Raw genomic sequence first — 27,043 nt, 5'->3', positions numbered from 1 at the left:
GCCTCCTGGCTTAGTCGGCTCTTCTTCGGGAGTCTTTGGCTCTTCGCCGTCTCCGGCTCTATTCCGGCGTTGGCCCACTGGCGGTGTTTGGGTTTCTTCGTCCTGGGCTGATAGGCTTGGCGTCTCCTCTCCTTCCGTGGCTCCTACTCCACTCGGTCCCGGTGTCCACTCGCTTCTTCCTGGGTTGGTGATGTCACACGCCAACACCTCTCTTGCCTGCGATTTAACTGGCAGGAATTCCGCTCCTGGATGTGCGTCATCTGTAGGGGGCGGAGTCTTGTCCTGGACTGCTTCCCAGTTAAAGGGGCCGTCTTCTATCCATAGCTCAGAATCCTCGGTACACCAGTCGTGCTGAGGATTGGGAGAGGGAGGGATGGTTAGCCATTCCATATTTACGAGTGCCGGATCGGGTCCCTTTTTACACATTATAAGTGATGAATCCACTGAGGGTGGAACGATCAATGTAGTAGTGCACCATGAAACAATGTGTAAAATGCACAGATGAGGTGTACAGTACATATGAAGTGTGAACATGGCACACTGAACAAAACAAAATGTACGTGTGAAATGTGAAGATGGCACACTGAACAAAACAGAAAAAACGTATGAAGTATGAACATGGCACACTGAACAACACAAAATGTACCTATGAAGTGTGTACATGGCACACTGAACAAAACAGAATGTACGTATATGATGTGTGAACATGGCACACTGAACAACACAAAATGTACGTATGAAGTGTGAACATGGCACACTGAACAAAACAAAATGTACGTGTGAAATGTGAACATGGCACACTGAACAAAACAGAAAAAACGTATGAAGTATGAACATGGCACACTGAACAACACAAAATGTACATATGAAGTGTGAACATGGCACACTGAACAAAACAAAATGTACGTGTGAAATGTGAACATGGCACACTGAACAAAACAGAAAAAACGTTTGAAGTATGAACATGGCACACTGAACAACACAAAATGTACCTATGAAGTGTGTACATGGCACACTGAACAAAACAGAATGTACGTATATGATGTGTGAACATGGCACACTGAACAACACAAAATGTACATATGAAGTGTGAACATGGCACACTGAACAAAACAAAATATGCGTGTGAAGTGTGAACATGGCACACTGAACAACACAAAATGCACATATGAAATGTGAACATGGCACACTGAACAAAACAAAAAAAACGTATGAAGTATGAACACGGCACACTGAACAACACAAAATGTACCTATGAAGTGTGTACATGGCACACTGAACAAAACAGAATGTACATATATGATGTGTGAACATGGCACACTGAACAACACAAAATGTACGTATGAAGTGTGAACATGGCACACTGAACAAAACAAAAGGTACAAATGAAGTGTGGAATGGCACGTTGAACGAAGCAATATGTGTATGTATATATTTAGGTGTTTTGTACAAACCAAATGGTAATAAACATAATAAAAAACAACAAACTTGTGAATGGAGGGCCCCAGGGAATGTTTAATGACCACACAGTTACAGCCCCTGAACAGAAGTACAATTAAACACACAAATAACTGTGGGTCAAGAAGAATGTGTCTTTTTATAGAGTGTGTCACGGTGACTGAGTGTGTGTTGAATAATTTGTTAGAACAGCACACAACAGAGTGTCGCACTAGGAGGGAAGATATCCATCAGTTTATCGTCCTTTGCTGCCCTGTCATCATTTGAACCCTTCCCAGGGTGTGGAAGCTGAGTTGTTGCCACTTCAACAAGGAAAGGGAAGTGCGCGGTAAAGGGAGTGGTAGTTACTCGATAACTGAGGAGCAGTGAAAGAGAAAATTTATGAAAATCAAAAGGAGAAAGGAGAAAAAGGTGCTCTATGTTATATGGCTGAGATACCCGCCACCCCCTCTCAACACAATCCCCAATAATGGGAAACCGGAAACGTTCTGGACTTTTTGGAAGACGGGAGGGAGTGACCCTCCCGGCCGTATTTATTAAAATATGAAACAAAATTAAAACGTTAAAATAACAGTTTCATAATAATGTACAATTTCATTTCCACATTTGCGATGTTTGGCTAACCTTAACATATTCTCTAATACAAAGGTTCTCCTAGCCGATCTAACATCCTACAAAACTTTAAATTGAAATTGTACATCCTAACGTTTAAGGGCCAACGGCAAGGTCATAACCGGTGTCAAGATCCCTAAACCAGACATATCCCCCTCACTTGTGAGGGGCGACCGCACAGAGGCGTACCTCCAGTGCATTTACCAATTTCCCTTGACTTGACGGGGGCCCCAATAAACTCGACGCCATTTAAAGGTCGTCCGAGGACTCGTGTGAGGTATCTAGAAGGTAGCGTAGACCCCCTCCCAAACCCCACACAACTTACCACATCTGCCGTCGCAGATGTCCTAGCCCCAGGAAATTCCCCAGGAGGGGGCTGTAGCCCCTCCTACCCAGGAAGGGGCCTTGACCGCCTTTCCTTTCCTTTCGGCGGCCCTTCCTTAGAAGGGACCGCCTCCCCGTTGAGGGGCCAATGGCCACCTCCCTCGAGCGCTCCCATCCGTAATGGGTGACGCCCACCCCTAGGGATCTTCCAATTACTGCTCGCCGATCATGACCTTACCGCCACAGGCCGGATAGTTGACCGGCTATCCGGACCCCCCACAACACTCCTGCCTAAAGGTCATGTCATAAAGTCCTTAGCCAAGCTATCAGGTCTCCTATGAGTAACTCGTTCCCCACCCGGGACAAATGGACACCATCCCCTAAATACATACTGTCCCCTTTAATACAACCGTGCGAAATAGAATGCAGTGTATTTGAACGGAACAATCTACTCATTTTATTATTAATTTTCCTTACTGAATGATTCAGAGCTGAAACCGAGAGAGCCCCCCGCCACACTTTTCGTGGGATCATATGGGACCATGCAATTGTGCACCCTGGAACTCTTCTCGCTAACCAACTTACAGTGGAAAGCATCGCCTCAAGAAGAAGTCGTCTACCAGTGGTCACCAAATCGTTGCCCCCAAGGTGTACTATGACTATAGACGGCGGTGACCTTGTCCGCCCTAACAAACCCTCAAAAAATGATTGAAACTGGTCAATACAGAGCCCGCCCCTTCCGTAGAAGGACACACTGTACCCGTATTCCCCAGCCACGTGAATCATTTCACCTGCTTTGAATACGTCCGCGGCACGCCTCACGTATGAGTGGCCCACAACCCACACCTCCTTTTTCACAGCCGGTGATGTCTGACCGCTGGCCCGGTGTTGGGTCGACTGCACAGTCCGCCCCGCCTCGTAGGCTTGCGCAACTGAAACCAAACAAAAACAAGAAGCGTGAGTACATCATTACAGCTTCACAACATGTGCAACCGCACATACCTTTTATAACAATTCGAGGACCAACGCCCCACACGTTTTACTTGATCGACATTCAGACCCCTGGCTGTAGCCTCGGTAGCAGCCCCTATCCGAAAGGAATGGGTCCCAAACTCGCCGGGGTTCATGCCCGCGGCAGAAATCGACATTGCAAGCACCCGCTGAAACTGAAACCTCGTCAGTGGGGTGGCGTCAGCGTGTCTCAACAAGGTCCCCCCCCATGATGCCACCCTTTGCGCTAAATACTCCTCAACGCAACCCACCGGGCACATGGACGACCCGGGAATCCTTTGTATCATTATGCAGTCCCCCATCGAACCCTGATCGGTCTTGGACTTGACAAATGAGACAGTCATTGTCTCCCCCCTGACCTGAACGTGCTCTCGGCACAGTCCCCCCATGGTATCCTGCTTGTTCCTTGCCACTAGTTCGCTTACCCGCATAGCCCCATGGAATGCTAGCACAAAAGCGGCTCGGAATAACACTGCTTCATACTGGGATGAACACGTTGCAGGAAGTACAGATAACAACAAAGCCAACCTATCCAGACCTATCGGGCGCCTTTCATCTACTCTGCGACCCTCAAGGCGTTGCCACCCACGTAGCGCTTTTTGCACAACGAAAGACGCAGTCGGGTCCTGGATCCCATGAGCCCTTGCCATAAAGGAAATGGCGGCCCGATGCCTCTGGGCCGTAGCCACTGATTTGCCTGCCTGATGTAAGGACAGCAGAAAATCCACTACTAGTTCTTCCTGGCCCCAAAGCTCCCTCCTAGCATCCCCCACAAAGGCCCAGTAGGATCGGAACGCCCCTTGGTATGCCTTCCTCGTCCTGGGTGCTAAACTCTCTCCCACGAGGTTCTGTAATTCGGGGCACCGAGAGACCAGAGAGCTTCGGGGAAGGGTGCCGCCACCGGGTCCGCTGTGGGCAGAAAACCCCAGAAGGCCTGCATACGAAAACGAGAAAGCGCATCAGCCGCTTTATTCATTACCCCTGGCACATGTCTTGCTTTGAATAGTACGTTCAACTGCATACACAATAACACAATTTCTTTGAGCAATCTCAGAATCCATTTGCATCGTGCTGCCTGGCTGTTGATACACTCAACCACGGTCATGTTATCAGACCAAAACACCACAGAGTGATCTCTGAACCCTTCGGGCCAAGTTTTCAGGGCCACAAGAATGGGAAAAAGTTCCAAAAAGGCAATGTTACTTGTCAGTCCACACTCATGCCACCATAACGGCCATTTTTGAGCCGACCATCGTGTGCCGAATATGGCACCAAAACCAGTGCTCCCTGCCGAATCTGTCCACAGCCCCAGCTCCTCGGAGGACACCGCCGGTTTGTTCCAGACAATTCGACCATTGAAATCCGCCAGAAATGCCAACCAAATGCGCATGTCCTGACGAACCTCTGCCGACAACCGTGTGCGATGATGACCCTCCTTCAGGCCGACCATGGCTTGAGCGATCGAGCGGGAAAAGGGGCGGGCCATCGGCATGACTCTCAGGGCAAAATTCAGCTGTCCCACCAATTGTTGCAACTGATGCAGCCTGACCTTGGACTCGCTAATACAAGCTTCCAGGGCAGCCCTGAATTTTATCACCTTCTCTTTAGGTAATCTAAAACAACCTTCCACAGAGTCGAGTTCGATCCCCAGGAACTCGAGGCAAGTCGAGGGACCCACAGTCTTACCTGGTGCCAATGGCACACCGAAATGCTTCATTAAAGTACAAAATTCATTCAAAGCCTGTCCACATTCCGGACCCCCGGCCACCCCCAGAAACAAAAAATCATCGAGATAATGCATGACATGCTGTAAACCCGTCTTCTTTGTGAAGACCCATTGCAGAAAACAACTGAACTGTTCAAAATATGCACAAGAAATAGAGCAACCCATTGGCATACATCTATCCATGTAATACTGACCCTGAAACATGAAACCAAGGAGACGCTCTTCGCTCTTCGCTCGTGAAAAAGGAGGCTCTTCGTTCGGTCTCGAGCTCACGTGCAGCGAGGAGGTGCAGCTTCAGAGCACAGGAACAAGAGGAAGCTCTCTTGGCTTGTTGCTCCTTTTATCCGTCTTCAGGGCGGGAGTAAACCCGCCCCTGCCTGCCCCGAAGGGCGTGGCCGGCCGCGTCAGTGTCTAGGCCAGCCCACTCCAGGGCGGGAAAAAGCGCGCCCCGGCTACGCCGCTTTGGGCATACCAGCCGGGACCCGCCTCCCGCCCAAGATGGCTTCCCGGGGGGATCGTGGTACTCCGCCATACGTTCGGGGGGACCGAATGGTCGCCCCTTTCCAAAATTGGATAATGAACGCTAAGGAACTTTATTCTGGTGCCGCTCATTTCCACGGTTAAAAAACAAATCAGTGCAACACAACCAGTGAGTAACCCTAATAGATAAACGGATGGATATCTTCCCGCCTAGTGCGACACTCTGTTGTGTGTTGTTCTAACAAATTATTCAACACACACGCATATTCTACACACACGCAGTCACCGTGACACACTCTATAAAAAGACACATTCTTCTTGACCCACAGTTATTTGTGTGTTTAAATAAACATAATATGCAAACAGGAAATAAATGTATGCAAGTGTACACCATAAAAAGTAATGTAACAGTAATATTTAACTAGGTGTAGCATATGGTAAACAATACCACACAGAATCATGTAACCCCGTAGAATTACACCAAACCTAAACAGAACAAGCATTTGCAATGCAATGGTCTCGGCATCATTAAAGGTAGAGCTATTGGCATTGCTCATGACATTTCTTTTTTTTCTTTAAATCATAAATAAATGGCATTGTCATTTACATTGCCAATACACAGCACTCTGCACTCAACAGCACACACCACTCTGCACCTGCACTCACTACTCTGCACTCACTACTCTGTACTCACTACTCTGCACTCACTACTCACTACTCTGCACTCACTACCCTGCACTCACTACTCACTACTCTGCACTCATTACTCTGCACTCACTACTCTGCACTCACTACTCTGCACGTTGCACTCACTACTCTGCACTTTGCACTCACTATTCTGCACTTTGCACTCACTACTCTGCACTTTGCACTCACTACTCTGCACTTTGCACTCACTACTCTGCACTCACTCTGCACTCACTACTCTGCACTCACTACTCTGCACTCACTACTCTGCACTCTGCACTCACTACTCTGCACTCACTGTGAACTCACTACTCTGCACTCACTACTCTGCACTCACTACTCTGCACTCACTGTGCACTCACTCTGCACTCACTACTCTGCACTCACTACTCTGCACTCACTACTCTGCACTCACTACTCACTACTCTGCACTCACTACTCTGCACTCACTACTCTGCACTCACTACTCACCACTCACTACTCTGCACTCACTACTCTGCACTCACTACTCTGCACTCACTACTCTGCACTCACTACTCTGCACTCACTACCCACTACTCTGCACTCACTACTCTGCACTCACTACTCTGCACTCACTACTCACTACTCTGCACTCACTACTCACTACTCTGCACTCACTACTCACTACTCTGCACTCACTACTCTGCACTCACTACTCTGCACTCACTACTCTGCACTCACTATGCTGCACTCACTACTCTGCACTCACTACTCTGCACTCACTACTCTGCACTCACTACTCACTACTCTGCACTCACTACTCACTACTCTGCACTCACTACACTCTGCACTCAATACTCACTACTCTGCACTCACTACTCTGCACTCACTACTCACTACTCTGCACTCACTACTCTGCACTCACTACTCTGCACTCACTACTCTGCACTCACTACGCTGCACTCACTACGCTGCACTCACTACTCTGCCCTCACTACTCTGCACTCTGCACTCACTACTCTGCACTCACTACTCACAACTCTGCACTCACTACTCACTACTCTGCACTCACTACACTCTGCACTCAATACTCTGCACTCACTACTCTGCACTCACTACTCTGCACTCACTAATCTGCACTCACTACTCTGCACTCACTACTCTGAACTCACTACTCTGCACTCACTACTCTGCACTCACTACTCTGCACTCACTAATCTGCACTCACTACTCTGCACTCACTACTCTGCACTCACTACTCTGCACTCACTACTCACTACTCTGCACGCACTACTCACTACTCTGCACTCACCACTCTGCACTCACTACTCTGCACTCACTACTCTGCATTCACTACTCACTACTCTGCACTCACTACTCTGCACTCACTACTCTGCACTCACTACTCTGCACTCACTACTCACTACTCTGCACTCACTACTCACTACTCTGCACTCACTACTCTGCACTCACTACTCTGCACTCACTACTCTGCACTCACTACTCTGCACTCACTACTCACTACTCTGCACTCACTACTCACTACTCTGCACTCACTACTCTGCACTCACTACTCTGCACTCACTACTCTGCACTCACTACTCTGCACTCACTACTCACTACTCTGCACTCACTACTCTGCACTCACTACTCACTACTCTGCACTCACTACTCTGCACTCACTACTCACTACTCTGCACTCACTACTCTGCACTCACTACTCTGCACTCACTACTCACTACTCTGCACTCACTACTCTGCACTCACTACTCACTACTCTGCACTCACTACTCTGCACTCACTACTCTGCACTCACTACTCACTACTCTGCACTCACTACTCACTACTCTGCACTCACTACTCATTACTCTGCACTCACTACTCATTACTCTGCACTCACTACTCTGCACTCACTACTCACTACTCTGCACTCACTACTCTGCACTCACTGCTCTGCACTCACTACTCTGCACTCACTACGCTGCACTCACTACGCTGCACTCACTATGCTGCACTCACTACGCTGCACTCACTACGCTGCACTCACTACTCTGCACTCACTACTCTGCACTCACTACTCTGCACTCACTACTCTGCACTCACTACTCTGCACTCACTAATCTGCACTCACTAATCTGCACTCACTAATCTGCACTCACTACTCACTACTCTGCACTCACTACTCTGCACTCACTAATCTGCACTCACTAATCTGCACTCACTACTCTGCACTCACTACTCTGCACTCACTACTCTGCACTCACTACTCTGCACTCACTACTCACTACTCTGCATTCACTACTCTGCATTCACTACTCTGCATTCACTACTCTGCACTCACTACTCTGCACTCACTACTCTGCACTCACTACTCACTACTCTGCACTCACTACTCACTACTCTGCACTCACTACTCACTACTCTGCACTCACTACTCTGCACTCACTACTCTGCACTCACTACTCACTACTCTGCACTCACTACTCACTACTCTGCACTCACTACTCTGCAATCACTACTCTGCACTCACTACTCACTACTCTGCACTCACTACTCTGAACTCACTACTCTGCACTCACTACTCTGCACTCACTACTCTGCACTCACTAATCTGCACTCACTACTCTGCACTCACTACTCTGCACTCACTACTCTGCACTCACTACTCACTACTCTGCACGCACTACTCACTACTCTGCACTCACCACTCTGCACTCACTACTCTGCACTCACTACTCTGCATTCACTACTCACTACTCTGCACTCACTACTCTGCACTCACTACTCTGCACTCACTACTCACTACTCTGCACTCACTACTCACTACTCTGCACTCACTACTCTGCACTCACTACTCTGCACTCACTACTCTGCACTCACTACTCTGCACTCACTACTCACTACTCTGCACTCACTACTCACTACTCTGCACTCACTACTCTGCACTCACTACTCACTACTCTGCACTCACTACTCTGCACTCACTACTCTGCACTCACTACTCTGCACTCACTACTCACTACTCTGCACTCACTACTCTGCACTCACTACTCACTACTCTGCACTCACTACTCTGCACTCACTACTCACTACTCTGCACTCACTACTCTGCACTCACTACTCTGCACTCACTACTCACTACTCTGCACTCACTACTCTGCACTCACTACTCACTACTCTGCACTCACTACTCTGCACTCACTACTCTGCACTCACTACTCACTACTCTGCACTCACTACTCTGCACTCACTACTCATTACTCTGCACTCACTACTCATTACTCTGCACTCACTACTCTGCACTCACTACTCACTACTCTGCACTCACTACTCTGCACTCACTGCTCTGCACTCACTACTCTGCACTCACTACGCTGCACTCACTACGCTGCACTCACTATGCTGCACTCACTACGCTGCACTCACTACTTTGCACTCACTACTCTGCACTCACTACTCTGCACTCACTACTCTGCACTCACTACTCTGCACTCACTACTCTGCACTCACTAATCTGCACTCACTAATCTGCACTCACTACTCACTACTCTGCACTCACTACTCTGCACTCACTAATCTGCACTCACTAATCTGCACTCACTACTCTGCACTCACTACTCTGCACTCACTACTCTGCACTCACTACTCTGCACTCACTACTCACTACTCTGCATTCACTACTCTGCATTCACTACTCTGCATTCACTACTCTGCACTCACTACTCTGCACTCACTACTCTGCACTCACTACTCACTACTCTGCACTCACTACTCACTACTCTGCACTCACTACTCACTACTCTGCACTCACTACTCTGCACTCACTACTCACTACTCTGCACTCACTACTCACTACTCTGCACTCACTACTCTGCAATCACTACTCTGCACTCACTACTCACTACTCTGCACTCACTACTCTGCACTCACTCACTACTCTGCACTCACTACTCTGCACTCACTACTCACTACTCTGCACTCACTACTCTGCACTCACTACTCACTACTCTGCACTCACTACTCTGCACTCACTCACTACTCTGCACTCACTACTCTGCACTCACTACTCACTACTCTGCACTCACTACTCTGCACTCACTCACTACTCACTACTCTGCACTCACTACTCTGAACTCACTACTCACTACTCTGCACTCACTACTCACTACTCTGCACTCACTACTCACTACTCTGCACTCACTACTCACTACTCAGCACTCACTACTCCGCATTCTCCCTTCCGTAGTGTAAATGCCCTTCACGGCCGGATGCAGTATGTAGGTACTCTCATATATTTCTTGGCACCTACGATGTAAGACTGCGTGTTGGATCTAGGAGGACATATATAGCAGTTTTGTTTCACTCATTGCACTAGCACTGTGCTTTTATCCTCTCTTCTCCGTTTGATTAAACACATAAGCCAGCATGTAAACATTTGTATTAATGCTTCGCACGGACTGCATCCACAGGTAAACACTTGCTTTTCATTTATTTTTTGGCTTTCATGCACATGTTATTTTTCAGGGTTTTTTCGGTACGTTATTATTTCACACATCTGATTTAAGCTTTTTGATTTTTAGTGCCCATCACAGCTTTAGCATTCATGTTTAACTTCTTTTTATTCGTTCTGTCCACATTATTTTTACTTCCTTGAAGCATGGCACTGTATGAGCAAGTGCGTGCATGGGCGCTGGTGTGTGTCTGTGTGAATGCACAACAGCAGCTGCCCACAGCGAGCGCGATCGCGTGCGCGTGCGCGTTTCAAATCGCCCTCATAGGCGATGCGCGCGGCCAGGAGTGTCTCCTGGGAAGCACACTCGCTAACAATAAGTTCTCGGCGACAACGCGCTTCCGCGCGTTTAGCCGAGACCTAAAAACTGGGCATGCACTTCATGAAATTACTTATTTCAACTATGAACTTTAAAACATTGAGAAAATACTGATCTTTAAATAAAACTACTAAAAATATCACTCCCATTGAAAAATACCTAAATAAGATTGTGGTAAGGAATAAATACTCATGTACAATTAGGCTAACTGCTAAAAATATCACTGCCATGGAAAATACCTAAATAAGATTGTGGTAAGGAATAAATCCACATGTACAATTAGGCTTTTTCAACACTAAAATTAAACCGAATACATAGAGAAAAAAAAATACTGTCCCCAGAAAATAATAAATTAAAATAATTAAAGTGGTCACCGTGATCTGCTGGATAATTCACCCTGTCTGCTGAACAACAAAGTGTCATGTCGTAGCTGAAGACAGTGGTTGCTAGGAGGCATCCATAAACAGATGTGCCGAAATGCGAAAAACAGCTTGAGGCATTCGAATGCTTTTTTAAAAAATCAGTCATCCCGATTACCTTGAAGTAAGTCTATGTTACAGGAGGAAAAGCACTCAAGTTGATGAATGTGCGATATAGGGAGCGCACGGGAGGTCTCTTAATGAAAACTTGTCGAAAAATGAAGACAAAGTGGTTGGCACAGCGTGACGTCTGGAGGAAACTGGTGAAGACTGGAAGAAATATGCCAAATACAAAATCGCGAGATGTTTTAGACGTCGTGCAGGGTGGTTCAGGGCATGGAGATGCACCAATAGTCATTACACAGTTATGCTGATGTAGTGGAAGCGTCACAATAGAAGAAGAGACATGAAAGGAGCGTCGCCGGCAGATGTAAGGCTGAACGCGATGAGTGAAACATGAGCTTGTGCCAATTTAAAAATGAACGGCAAGTGTATAACCGTCATTCCAGGGGCACAAAGAGGGCAAAATGTAAAATACATCAATCACTCACAATTAGAGCCGAAATCAGTTACAGTCTCAGTCACCGCAAATACTTCTCCACAGCAGCGAACTTATGTTGCGATTGACAAGACTGGTGACTGGGAAAGTTCTCTGAAGGTAGCACGATAGGAGCAGCCTTCTGAAGCCATCCGAAATAGCACATGAAAGTCTATGCTCTTTCAGAACAGAAGTAGTTCGGAGACGCTCAGGGAATGACAGGATAGACACGAACTGGCAGGCATCCGGTAGGAAGGAGACAGCAGGGTGAAATGTATATTCTTAAAGTTGCTTGAAATACGTTGCTTTATGATGTTTATTATGAGCGTTGGAGTCGGTCGGTGGGTTGTAATGAGTGGGATACCAGGATTTTTAAATGCGCAGCTCAAAGTAAGAAAATGATTTACCTCATGAGTTCTTTAGCTTCCGATTTTCCGTGGTAACATAGGTGGCAAGAGAAGGTTCTTTCATCAGTATCGTCGCCAAATGTAGAAAGAGGGTTCTTTCAATTAAATTATGGTTCTTCAGCAAGGATAGGTTTAAACACCTTTATTAGTTACATGCGTGATGTATAGCATAAGAAAAACCCACAACCGCTCATCCTGGTATCCCCGCAGTAACTACCACTTACAGAGCAGCAGAGTTCGAACAAGAACTCCAGGATAAGTGACGTGTCACATGTCACATAACAATAGCGCATGAGGGCAAGCGTGAAGGCACGCTCAACTCCAACACCCAAGCAAGGGGCACAGAAGCCAACATTAGACCCCAATAGACACTGAAGACGGGCTTTGGATCCCAAGAGCCAGTAGACATTGATGACGGACTTTGGATTACATAAAGCGCCAGTAGACACAGAAGACGGACAATAGCCCCTATGAAGAGCCAATAGACACTGAAGTACATACATGCCAACCCTCCCGATTCAGACGTGAGACGACCGATTTGATGGCTAGTCTCCCGCCTCCCGATTCTTGTATTCAAAACACGATTCCATGCAGATTGCCAAATGATCGGCTTGAGATAACTTAGAGCTAAATTGAGTTCGGAAATGACCTCTGCTCTCTGCCCTTTCTCCCTTGCCTCCGTCGTTGCCAATACATTAAAACCCGAGCCCATCCTAAACCTATTGGCTGAAATGTGACCTTGGGCAGGCCCAGGGGCGAGAACTCCGGAAAGGAATTTTGCCTGGCTACGTCCTGCGTAAAAGTATTCCTTGGTGGGATCGGCAGGCAGCAGGGATTAGTTTCCTGTGACTCAAAGTAGGTACTGCCAGAAACCTGCTCCTGCAATATTGTCACACTCCCTTTGCCTGCCATAGCGTTTTTCTGTGCTCCTGACACACGTTAAGGTAAGAAAAAAAGAAAAACAAGTGAAACCCATCAATTGTCCCTGGGAGAAAAAATGTGTTCAACCAAGGTTTCTAACTCTGTGTTTCTTTGAACTTTGTAAAACTATGAAAATAAAAATGTTGATGCCAATCTCATTCTCACTCTAATCTCCCTCTACAAGAAATACCTCTGACATTAAAGCTTAACTCTATGTCCTCAATTTTTTGGGGAGGGAATGAACTTTTTTTTTCCGGTCCATTTCTCATGGTGCTTACAAAAACAGAGTTTAGAACACTGTTTTTGTTAGCGCCAACAATGAAATGCTGATTCTCCCTATACTCAAGGGGTCTCATTTATGAGACCTTGCGTCAGTTTTGCGCTTCCGATTTGTCACTTTTTGTGACGCATCAGCGGCGTAAAACATTCCTCTTGTTGCGTACTATTTACAAAGTGACGCAACTAAGCAGATGTGTCACTTTGTGAATCCCTGCGCTACATTATACCTGCGTCAGGTATAATGTATGCAGGGGGGACGTTCCCCCGCAAAAATCCTCATAGAAGTGACGCAGTGAAATCTATGAGATTTCACTGCGTCATTTCTAGGAAGCCGTTGCGTCAAAATCTTGCGCCTCAGGCGTAAGACTGACGCAGGCCCTTTCACATGGGACTTGCCCCATGTGAAAGGACAAATTACTGGAGTTGCGTCACTTTTGTGACACACTCCAGCAATGCGTCACTTTAACGCTTACAGATATGTCAGAAATACTGACGTATCTGTAACTCCGTGCGACCTGATGCGTCATACATTAAATAAGACGCATCAGGTATGGCGCAAGGAGTGCAGACTGAGAAGTGACGCACCGCTGCTTTCACGCAGCGATGCGTCATTTCTCATAAATGAGGCCCAAGATGTGGTGTTAGGGCCAGAGTTGCATACTTTGGAACTGGGACCCAGTTTTAAGTCCCAGCATTGGCTCAACATCTTGTGATTCTGGGCAAAGCACTTAATCTACCCATCTCAATAAACAATGAATGGTGACATTATGTAATATAGCTGGTGCTTATGTAAGGCACTCCAGTACCTTTGAGTCAGTTCATGCTACATGAAAAATTAACAAAAAGGTAAAACCAAAACATTTGCATAAGTAAAGACAAATAGATACCTATTTAGTGGCTGATTTGTAAATTGTGGCTTCCCCGTTTAAATTGTGTGATCTTAGTCAAATACTTTTTTTCACCAAAACTCTTTTTTCTACAAGATTGCATATGAAAGCCTTTTCAAATATGTGAGTTCAGAATATCAGTTAATCTGGGCAGTTGACAGGTTTTACATGACGCATGACTTGCCTCTTATTTCACTAATGGTTTGTGCCTTAAAACTATCACTAGTAAGTATTTCTTAGTACAGTGCTGTAATGTGACGTTTTAATGTTAAAGCTTCTACATGTTAGAGAAATTCACTTTTTTGAATTTTGAAGAGATTTTGTCATATTTTACGTGATATTTGTTGTATGATGTACATAGCAAACATTCTCACTGCTCAGCTCATGCACAAGCCCTAAAAGCCAAGCCACACTCCTGGCTCAGCTCTCCCTGTTAATTTTCTGTTTCTCCTCTCTTAGAAAGCAATATCCTTTAATATCAGAGACAGGTACCCATCTACTGGCTGGCTGAATTGCACAGTGTGCAACTAGAAAATCAGGGATCATTGCTTTGTCCTTAATTCTTGGAGGGGGTGATTGTAGTCTGTGACATATATCAACATGTTATTTTTGGCAGTTTTACACAGCACAAACCAAAAATAGGAGTTTGGGACTGATTTTGTTGCACTAGCACTAACTATTGTGCGGCTGCTAAAAATAAAATGCTGATTGCCTGTTGCACAGGCTCTAATCTCCCCTTTCATGAATTAAGAACAAAGCATTAACCTTTGATGTTAAAGATAGTACCCATCTGGTAGCAGGATTGCACAGCGTGAACCTGGAAAAGTTGTAGATTAATCCCAACTTCTCTGCTCGACCAAAATGTCTGAGGCATCGCTAGTGCGTGGAATACAAAGCATGTCCCTTTATTAGTGGCCCAGCCATCTTCCTGTATAGCTTCAGTGATTCATCGGTACTTTGATAACTTCCACCTTCTGCTTAACAGCATCCAGTAATGTGATTCTGTAGCCATTCCATATGCACCCTTCTTCGTCGGGTATCTTTGTGTGGGATTATGAACATTCACTAATTTTGATGACAGAAGACACAGAGCTAGATGTGTATTACACCTACCCTTTATTATATATATATATGAAGAAAGTGGTATAAGAATCACAACTCGAGTTGACACACAGTCAAGAGGACCTAGAATTGCTGAGGGCCCAATGAACCACCCAAGTTTAGTATATAGGGATCCCACGGAGAGCGTGTGTTGTGTGCGAACACAACCGCAGTCTCTGTACAATTCAATGTGTATATTAGTGTGCGGTGCAAACAGTGCTCTAATGTGCTCTCAATAGGTTTGTGCTAATTGAGTGTCATTGAGTGGTTGTGTGCAGGTGCGCCTTCATCCAAAGCAGTTCTGAATTATCTTCAGGTCTCGTTCCCACTCTAAACACTAACATTTCTTTGAAGTGCAGAGTGACTCTGCACTTCAAAGACTGTTAGTGTTTATAGAGTGAGAACGCAGACTGGTGCAGAAAATGTTTCTCACTCTGGAGCTACAGCCCTACCACGCATGATGCACTTCTGAGAAGCATACACACTGAGTGCTTTAACTGGACCTAGCTTAAAAAACATAACAATAGAAATGTTTCTGACGCTAGGCCCTGCTGGCACGCAGCGTGTAAATTTCTCAGAGGTGCGTGGCACAGGCAGGGCCTAGCTTCAGAAACATTTCTAGCCACATGTTGTTTTTTGACATCCCTTTATTAATGTATACTGCACTTTCACAATTGTTTTATTAACCTTCTTGTTTCTCAAATTTGCTTGAAAAGGCACCATTTACCCACTCTTTTTTTCAAAATTTTCTCGGGGGGCTGAACTCCCCGAACCCTCCTTACGGTGTTCAGGCTCGCAAGCTGTACTCGTTCGCCGCAGTGCACTTCCACAGATGTTTACACCCGACAACTTTCAAATGCCACCAGCCACCACTGTCTGCAATCGATTTTGTGTTACGCCTGCCCCGTTTCGTGTTACGCGTTATTCAGGTCTTTCCACCAACGAATATTTCTCCCTCTTATGGAAGTTGAAATGTTGGCATGTATGGAAGTCCGGCTATGGAGCCCAAGCGCCAGTAGACATGGAAGACGGACATTAGCACCTATGAAGAGCCAGTAGACACTGAAGACGGACTTTGGATCACAAGAGCCAGTAGACACTGAAGACGGACATTAGCCCCTATGCAGAGCTAATAGACACTGAAGTCCGGCTATAGAGCCCAAGCGCCCGTAGACACAGAAGACGGACTTTGGATCACGAGAACTAGTAGACACTACACGGACATTAGACCCTATGAAGAGCCAATAGACACTGAAGACGGACTCTCGATCCCAAGCACCAGTAGACACAGAAGACGGACTCTGCTCCGCTTCAGGGCGCCGCGTAGTCCTGCGTCTGTTTCCGTTGGAGCTCGGTACCGGCGCCGTTGAGTGTCACGAGCCGCCGGTGCAACCGCCGCTCGGACATGGACGTGGGACGAGGTGCGATCAAGCCGTTCGGCCTCAGCTGGCAGTTCTTTGCCGGTCCCGCTCGGGGGTCAGGGGGAGCCCCCACGCGGGGCCCGCAGTACACCCCCCTGCTGGGCCTGCTCACCCCCCAGGCGGGGGCCTCGTACGGCGGAGGGCCGAGGCTCGGCCTGCAGCAGCCCGGAGGACCCGACAGCAGAGGCCCGGGGCTGGGCCTGCACCTCCCCGGGGGCCCTTACTCCGGAGGGCCCGGCCTGCACCCCCCCGGGAGCCCGAGCAGCAGAGGCCTGGGGCTGGGCCTGCACCTCCCTGGGGACCCGAGCAGCAGTGAGCCTGGCTGGTGGCCTCAGCAGGGACCCGGGCCCCGAGCCCCAGAGACCAACCATCATAGCGGACTCTACAGTGGATACGCGGGGATGGGGCCCCAGCTGGGTGGGATTCCCAGCAGTGCACCGGGGCCTGGCCAGGGCCCTCAGCATCCAGGAGGACCCTACAGCCTGGGTATGGGGACGGGTGCCCCCCTGAGCCCTCAGCATCCAGGAGGGCCCTATAGCCAAGGCAGGGGCATGCAGACGGGTGCCCCCCTGAGCCCTCAGCATCCAGGAGGACCGTACAGCCAAGGCATAGACATGGGCATGCAGACGGGTGCCCCCCTGAGCCCTCAGCATCCAGGAGGACCCTACAGCCTGGGTATGGGGACGGGTGCCCCCCTGAGCCCTCAGCATCCAGGAGGACCCTACAGCCGAGGCATAGACATGGGCATGCAGACGGGTGCCCCCCTGAGCCCTCAGGATCCAGGGCTATGTGTACCGCAGCCGGGGGGCCACAATAACATAGACCCAGGTGTGGGTTTGCAGAAGCCTATGGTACACCAGGGCAGGATCTATATCTCATCTCAAAACCAGAACCAGGGATACAAGTCTGGAGGACCAGGGCAGGGTTTGGAATGCCCTCCAAAGAGTGTGGGCCATAGCAGAGACCAATCTCCAGCAGGCATCAGTAGCAGCAGAGAGTGCTCTCCTGCAGGGATGAGACCCAGCCAAAACCACACTCCTGTAGGAACAAGCCACAGCCGAGACTGCTCTCCCGCAGGGATAAGCCCCAGCCAAGACCATTCTCCCGAAGTGATGAGACGCAGACGAGACCGCTCTCCTGCAGGAATGAACCCCAGCCGAGACCACTCTCCCGCAGGGATAAGGCGCAGACGAGACCGTTCTCCCGCAGGGATGAGCCGCAGACGAGACCTCTCTCCCACAGGGATGAGCCGCAGCCGAGACCATTCTCCCGAAGTGATGAGACGCAGACGAGACCGCTCTCCTGCAGGAATGAACCCCAGCCGAGACCACTCTCCCGCAGGGATAAGGCGCAGACGAGACCGTTCTCCCGCTGGGATGACACGCAGACGAGACCGCTCTCCTGCAGGGATGAACCCCAGCCGAGACCACTCTCCCGCAGGGATAAGACGCAGACGAGACCATTCTCCCGCAGGGGTGAGTCGCAGACAAGACGGTTCTCCCGCAGGGATGAGTCGCAGACGAGATCGTTCTCCTGCAGGGAAGAGTCGCAGACGAGACCGTTCTCCTGCAGGGAAGAGTCGCAGACGAGACCGTTCTCCTGCAGGGAAGAGTCGCAGACGAGACCGTTCTCCTGCAGGGATGAGTCGCAGACGAGACCGTTCTCCTGCAGGGATGAGTCGCAGACGAGACCGTTCTCCCGCAGGGTTGAGTTGCAGACGAGACCGTTCTCCCGCAGGGTTGAGTCGCAGACGAGACCGTTCTCCCGCAGGGATGAGTCGCAGACGAGACCGTTCTCCCGCAAGGAAGAGTCACAGACGAGACCGTTCTCCCGCAGGGACGAGTCACAGACGAGACCGTTCTCCCGCAGGGACGAGTCACAGACGAGACCGTTCTCCCGCAGGGACGAGTCGCAGACGAGACCGTTCTCCCGCAGGGACGAGTCGCAGACGAGACGGCTCTCCTGCAGGGATGAGTGGCAAGCGAGACCGCTCTCCCACAGAAAAGAGTCGCAGACAAGACCGTTCTCCCACAGAAAAGAGTCGCAGACAAGACCGCTCTCCCGCAGGGATGAGTGGCAAGCGAGACCGCTCTCCCGCAGGGATGAGTGGCAAGCGAGACCGCTCTCCCGCAGGGATGAGTGGCAAGCGAGACCGCTCTCCCGCAGGGATGAGTGGCAAGCGAGACCGCTCTCCCGCAGGGATGAGTGGCAAGCGAGACCGCTCTCCCGCAGGGATGAGTGGCAGGCGAGACCGCTCTCCCGCAGGGATGAGTGGCAGGCGAGACCGCTCTCCCGCAGGGATGAGTGGCAGGCGAGACCGCTCTCCCGCAGGGATGAGTGGCAGGCGAGACCGCTCTCCCGCAGGGATGGGTGGCAGGCGAGGCCGCTCTCCCACAGGGATGAGCCCACACCACTCTCCCACAGAATTGAGCAGAGGCCGCTCTCCCACAGGGACAAGCAGCAGGAGAGACACAACCAGTACATCTGGGTTGATGAAAGACTTTAAAATGGAAAGACAAGGAAAATTGCTTGAAACAAAACGAACAAAGCTGAGTCTGCAGCGCTTGCGTTCTCTAAAAGTTGAGCATTTCCCTTCACACTGTTCAGCGAAAAACATTCAAGAAGCCCTTCAGGACATGTTTGGAAAGTTTGGAGAGATTACTTCAATTCAGATCAGCGGACAGAATGAGCAACGTAGTGCCATGGTGTTTTACAAGTTTGTAAAGGATCGTGACAGTGCTTTATCTGGAACCCAAGGGAAAAGTCTCTTTAACAAGAAAATTGATGTCACTGTGTGGCCATACAAAAAACTTCCATCGTACACAGCTGAAGTAGACAGTGAATTTTTTGCAGAGGAGGGATCAGGGACACTGTATGTTACCAATTTGATTTGGAATGTTTCTCAGGATGAAATCTCGCGTTCCTTCAATAGTTTTGGGGAGATATTGTATACCGAGGTTAAAAAAGTGTCCGGGTTGTACAACTATGGTGTTGTGCAGTTTGCAGATGAAGCCAGTGTTAATAAGGCCATTAGTGAATTGAATGGACACTTTCTTTCCCGGAGTATGCTCAAGGAAAAGTTTGGGGATAGTTTTTCTTCACGCTGCATTTTTGTCTATGGTCTTAGTAAGACCAATTTCACACTTGTATCTTTAGGTCTCCATTTTTGTCAGTTTGGAACTTTGGAAAAAGTATTGTTTGATTCCTCAAGTGGCAGAGCCATGATTTTCTTTGAAGACGTATCTAGTGCAGAAAAAGCCAAACATGAAATCAAAGAGAAGTCTGCTGATAATTTGCTTAAGGGGGATTATGCAAATCATAACTTTTTAGAAAGATTTTACCGTTTCATGAAAAAGGCTGAGCAAAAAAAACCGGGCTTAATTTTGAGATTTGAAAAGCAGAGTAAACATGGAACGAAATATTTAGCAAAAGAGAATGAGACCCAGATGTTAGTAGACAATAGTGAGGAGCAGCAGAAAGACTTTTTGACTGGGACTGGTGAGGAGGATGAAGAGGCAGACATGTTAGCAGATGCTAGTGAGGAGGAGGAGGAGGAGGAGGAGGAAGAGGAGGCAGACATGTTAGCAGATGCTAGTGAGGAGGAGGAGGAGGAGGAGGAAGAGGAGGCAGACATGTTAGTGGAAGTCAGTGAGAAGATCGAAGTTTCAAACGAGGTTGCTGAAGAGCAGGAGGAGGTGTCTCCATTGTTAGATTGGAGTGAGAAGATAGAGGCTTCATCAGACTCTGGTGAGGAGGCAGCAGAGCCGTTACCTGAAGCGGATGAGAGAGGTATACCCGCATTTGCAGAAGTGGTTAAGAAGAACACACCCAGTGTAAGAAATAGTACATTTTTGAATTCAGTGATAGGGCACAAAAAGAAATCCAAGTAAGCAAGTACAATTAACGAATGACCGTAGAATTAGTATTGGTTGAATTTGGGTGGTCTAATTTTTTTGGTTTCATCTCCTTCATGTTAGTTTCTAGAAATCATTTGTGAGAAGTGAAATTCAGTTTTTTATTGTTGCATAAATTAAAAAAGAATTGCAACAGTATTAGTATTTGAAGTAAGTTCTGAAGGCATTGTTTTTCAAATTAGTTCTTTGTTTCAATGAGCTAAGTTTGTTGCTATAACATATATCTACTAAATTTGCATTCAGTATGGGCTATTTAGCACTGCAACACTTGTCTCAGTAGATATTTGCATGCTGAAGACATGAAAGGCTAACGTCAACTGTTAATTTTCTTTGTTTCTTTGGTAAGCACAAACCCAACTGTAGTGTGTGGGAGCAGGATAATTGGTGCTGTTTACTTAAAAGTAGTTTGTTTGTTATGTGAAGCATTTCACAAAGATTTAAAAAAGGCCAAAACTAGGATAGACCACTGTCCTTTGTACACAGATACTATAGATTATGGAACATAATCTGTGATATTATGATAGTAAAACTGCTGTAGGATGGATAACTTCAAGCAAAGAGAAAGGTTTGCAAATAATACATAAGGATAATCTTAGTTTAAGGGATCGAGGACTATAGAAAAATGGATTAAACTTGAGGCACATTAACATGCAGAAGGAAAGAAAATGCACTTTTAATTTTGAGTAGGCACATTCAGTGGCTTTTTAACGCATGCCATTACAATGCACTCTCAACGACTGCGTTGTAACAATGCATGCCATTACAACGCAAGTCGGAACAACGACATCCTCTAGGGGGGGGGCACTGGATGTTGGAATAAGTATAATGTACTATTCCAACTCCAGTCTGTGCAACAGTAGTTGCAAAAGTTGTTGTTCCGACTTACGTTGTGATGGCATGTGTTGTAACAACTGCGTTCTAATGGCATGCGTTGTTCGGCATTGGTGGTAAACAATGTTTACCTTCACGCTCACATCCTCCATCTCTTCACCCTCCACAAAGCCAACACATTAAATTGACATGCTGCACCAAAGATCTTAATGTCGAAGACAAGCCATAGTATTTCCACCATTTACCCTAAATTTTAGAGAATTTAGCGGGGCAGCTCCTGGCAGTGTAAATAGGTTCTTCTAGCTGAGCACACCAGTCAGTGCCAGTGCGCTATTGCTTCAGGGTCGGTGGAGACTGTTGTTTTCAAATGCAAACAATGTCTCTCTTTCCAACCAATGTTGCTAGTCCAGTCATCATTTGATCACCACAGGACCCCTCCAACCTGTCCAGTATCCCGGCAATGCTACTTTGAGTGGTAATTGCATGGGAAAATCCAAGACCGTTGGAGCGGTAGAGCCCACACTGGACCAGTATGATATAATCGGGACATTTCCGTGTCATGTGGAAGAAGTCGCGCTCTTGGGCGTGGCACAGAGTGCAGCCGGTTTTTGTTAGAAGTCCCACACAACCCAATCTCTGGGGGGTCCGCTGAGTATGATGGAGATAATGGAATTGGATTAGTTTGAGTTGGGAGGATAACACCAGCTCCCTAGGAGTCATACAAGCCAAACGCCCCTCCACATCGTCCAGCTCACCAACCCATCCCTCCCACCTGTGATGCAATCAATCTAACCACCTGTGAGCATTATCCACCAGGCTCGATATAGTTGGGAAATCCCACCTTTGCCCAAGTCTCTCGAGGAGCAAGGGGATTGAAGTCTGGGAGATCCTGTAGCTCTGCAGTGTAAGGGACAAGGGCATTCTTTATTTGGAGGTGGAGAAACTGGGAGGTGGAAAGGGAGAAGTACGATTGAAGGTCACTAAATGTATATATTTGTGACCCATGCCAAATATTAGCAAGAGTAGTGATAGCAATCTGATCCCAGCGAGACAATCCCTCAAGTTGTGTTCAGTGTGTTAACCAACAGCCTCGCCACAGGGTTGTCAGCCCCATGAGGCACCCGTTCCATCCTGTAAAACGAAGAGCCGCTCTCCATACCATAAAGACCACTTGATTGAACACTGGAAGGGAAAGAGGAAGCTGGAACCCTTACATATTGTCCATCACACCATTGAGGCCTGTTTCAACTGATAAGCCGGGTTACTCCAACCACTTGGCCAGTCATTAATAACGAGTAGCTGGGAGGCCCAATAATAAAGTTGTTTGTCCACCGCCCGATCCCCCCCTCATACACTGATCAGCAAGTGCCCTGGGTAGTTTAGGAGGATGGCAATGCTAGAGGAAGAAAGGAAAGAGCAATGTCACGTCTTCGAACCATATGTTTAGAATATTAAGCAGGAAATGTTGCAATAGATTAAGGAAGCTTGGTAGGACCATCATTTTAATCAGTGCTACTCTACCGAGGAGATTTAATGGAAGGTGGCACCACATGCAGTTTGTGAATTTATAAAGCCAAACTATAGCTAAAAAGTGTTTCTTGACGATTAGGATTTAACCCTTGCTTCATCAGGTCAGAATAATAGGCTGTTATTATTTAGAAGTAATACATTTCATGATAAACTGTTGTCGTTGGAATTTTCAGTGCTTCACAGAAAAAAGTCTGTATAACAGGCAGCATAGAACAGCACTTGTTGAATGTGTCTTGAATTCTGAGTATATTTCTTTAATGATGGGGGTTGGCAATAAGGATAAATGCTGTGTCAACATTTGGAGACCCGGATACATGTAAAACATGCAATGTAATGGTCTGCATCCATTATGGATCTATCTGGTTATTATAGTATTTCGAATGAGACATCTAAGGTAGTGTATCATTTTGGAACCTTCCTGTATGGTATGGTGTTCAAAACTTGTTAAATATAAAATCTTAGTGATTTATGATTTGGTTTCAAATGCCTAATGAACTTTAATCAATTTTAACTTTAAGAAAAAGTTAACGTGTTCAAAAGGTACAAGGGTAACCCCTTTGAGTAGTTTTTTTCTACATTTCTTAGCTGTCTGTTTTATAGATTGTACACTGTGATTAGTTGCTTTTCTGGTTATTTTTGTAATTCAGTGACGTCTTCATTCTTTCTCTATTGTTTTTGCCTTCTTTCTTCCTTCTTGTGGTTTGTCTCTGTTGTCTTTGTTTTCCTTGATTGTGGTCTTCTGTGCGTCTATTGTTTGTTGCAAGCTTCTGTAAAAAAATGTCTCTGAATGTGTCTATATTACTTAAATTGGGTAAAGGTCTGAAGGGGTTCTACCACATAGAGGTTTAGCAGTTGATCCTTGTCTGGGGATCCTTCCACTTCTTGATTTTTGTTTTTATTGTCAGGTTTACAGAGGAATATTTGCAGCTACATTGAGACAATGGGAAGAGAGAAATTTGGTGGCTCTATATACAATATGTAGACAAGCGAGAAGCTAGCATGTATACAAATATGTTTTGTCTGGTCTGTGATTGAGAAGTAGCAGGATGCTGGGCCAGGGCATGTACTGGGGGGCAAACATTGGAATAAAGAGAAGATGCATATCCCACTGCAGGTTAACACTTCACTATAGTATATGGTATTAATTCGCCTGGCTTAAATAAGCAGATGGGGTTGTTTGGGTTATCCTATCTACTTAACTTGGATACTCAACTGTGAGAGTATTATTACAATCCAATAAGGGAAAGATATTTTCAGCCTTTCTTAAAAATATTTGTGTGATACTACTTCTTACTTTCGGAGGAAGTTCCAGATATTTGAGGCTGAACTAAAGAGGATGGTCTTCTGTGTGTAAGAAATGTGGTTTATTAGTTGATTAAGGTAAGTACCCACCTCCAGTAATAATCTCAGTCCTCTCCGAGTGAACCACTATAGTCAATAAGTAACCCAGAGTTCAACCCCTGGTAGCTATGGCACAGAGCAGACCGGAACTTTGAGGCAATGTGTGAAGTATGTATGCAGTACTTAAATAGCAATAAAGTTGAAATGCAAAACAACAACATTCCCAAAACAAATTAGAAAAATAGAGTCAAATGTAATCAAATAACAAACATCCAAAAGGGGAAACCGGAGATAAGAATTTGTCCAGTTTTAAGTAGAAATAGTGCCAAGAAGCACACCATGCCAGTGGTAGTCAAGGTTTGTGGTAGAATAGGAACCAGGAGCAATTTAATGCAGACTTCGATGGAGCACATGCCAGATACCTTAACTAAGTTCATCCTGGTCCAAGATTTTACTTTCTATTTTTAGCTGTTTAAGTCTGACTCCACCAGTGGGGAACACTTATAATTGAAATAAAGATAATGCTTTGTGGAAAGCAGCTTTTCCCCCACCATGGCTGGCAGGTTTCCCTCAGAGCCAGTGCTTTAAATGGGGGGAAAAAGTGCAGGTACTCATCAGATCAAGCTGGGGGCATGGCAAGGAGGCGGGGCTAAGAGTGGGTCTAATGAAAAACATTTGAAGGGCGCAAGAATTTTTTCAACAGGCCCCTTCCACCGACCTGTGTCATTCTTGAACGCCTTGGCTCTTTCTTGGGATACCTATTCACTCGACACTCATCAGATGATCCTCATTTCATCCATCATGTGCTTTATTTTAAACCCAGTGCCTGCGCCTGCAGAGTATTCTCTACTATAATTTGCTTGCTCCTTTTTTCTTCTTCAGATAACCCCCCCGCCCTCCATTTCTTCAGCTGGCGTGCCACGTCACTCCTGAAAGCTCTCCTCAGTTGTCCCCTTTCTCCCCCGCCAGCTGCTGTGCTATCCTTTCCTTTCCGTCTTTTTCGCATAGAAGAAAGGGAAAGCCAGAGCAAATTTGGCTTTTTAAAGAACTTCCCTTCCTTCCTGCGCACAGTTTCCTGGCGGGGAGTGAGGTCACACCAGAGGAGCAACGAAAGTCAAATATCGGAGAAGGGAGTGGGGGGACTAGGAAAAAATGTTGGGGGAGGGGGAGAGAGAGTATCTTCAAGCAAAAGTCAGAGTGGCACTGCAGAAGCTCTCTAAGAAATGGAAGTAAATCAACGCCCCATTAACAAGCAAATAGGTCTTTCAAAGACCTGTGAAGTACTCGGGTGAGGCTGTGTGCGCGCCCGGAAGCTGTCTCAGCCGGGCTCACACACAAGGGGGGCTGAAGTCCAATGGGCATTGCGCGCCTGGGTCACACGTCGCCCTGCCTTGGAGCCAAGCCACTACTGCCCTCCGTGTGAAATCACCAATATGTGAGCATGCGCCGGAGTGTAGAAATGCGATGCATGCTCACATTACTATGCGTGACAGTGAGTACCGGTACTCTATTTTGTGACGGAGAAGTGCCGGTACTCTTGGGGGGAAAAAAGAAGTGCCGGTACTCAATCAATTAATTAATCAATTTAAACTTTATTCGGTTTCCATAATTTGTAAAAAACCATAAAAGTACATATAACACACATTTCAGTTCATTAAAAATATAAAACAATTTGGCAAGTTCTTTAACAAATAAAATACAGGGTATCTAATATTATTTACAATTTCATAGAAGAGGTATAAAATGTCTATGTGCAAATAGCTTTGTGCAAATATCTATCAAAGATTAGGACGATGCTTTACACAAGATTTAAGAAAACAGGCTATACTTTTTTCATGTAGTTCGTTTTCTAAGTACTGAAGCGCAAGAAAAGCTCGGCGACACCCTCGTATACCCAATACTCTCATGAGGGGAACAATGCATCGCCTACGGGGTGTAGTATAAAATTTACAAAAAAATAAAACATGAATAGAGGATTGTGCAGAGATGGTATCACAGGGGCAGGCCCTGAGACCTCTTCTGGTGAATTGTTGCGCTATACAAAAGCCTTTGACATTTGACAGGCGATTAGGGTCGTAGACCAGTCATTCTGCAATGGGAAAGATATCAATCGGTGAAATATATTAAATCTAAACCGAGTCAACAGAAATTTTTCATATTGGTTTAGATTATACAAAAGGTATGGTTGTATGCTAAAAGTGGTCTGAGCTAATAAGAGATGTTGCACAGAAGATTTCCCTATTTCATTTGTAAGTCGCAGCTGGCCCAAATGTGTTAAACATGCCTTTTTTAGTTCTTTTCTCGGGATCTCGGCTATAGTTTTTGGATCAGTAAAATGTCTATCAAGCCCGAGATCAACAAAGAAT

General features: G+C 46.7%; 1 protein-coding gene across 1 annotated transcript; it reads left to right on the top strand.

Moving 5' to 3' along the window:
- The first annotated feature begins 17,678 nt into the window (after positions 1–17,678).
- LOC147678800 (uncharacterized) lies at positions 17,679–26,324 on the top strand. The gene has a single exon (XM_086946256.1). It carries the CDS (start codon positions 17,682–17,684, stop codon positions 20,949–20,951), a length of 3,270 nt encoding a protein of 1,089 aa, XP_086802382.1. The 5' UTR covers positions 17,679–17,681; the 3' UTR covers positions 20,952–26,324.
- Positions 26,325–27,043: the final 719 nt, after the last annotated feature.

The sequence above is a fragment of the Lissotriton vulgaris genome, chromosome 12, assembly GCF_964263255.1.
Source record: "Lissotriton vulgaris chromosome 12, aLisVul1.2, whole genome shotgun sequence".
NCBI lineage: Eukaryota > Metazoa > Chordata > Amphibia > Caudata > Salamandridae > Lissotriton > Lissotriton vulgaris.
The sequence above is the reverse complement of the archived record's forward strand: the minus strand, read 5'-3'. Positions and strand labels throughout refer to the sequence as shown.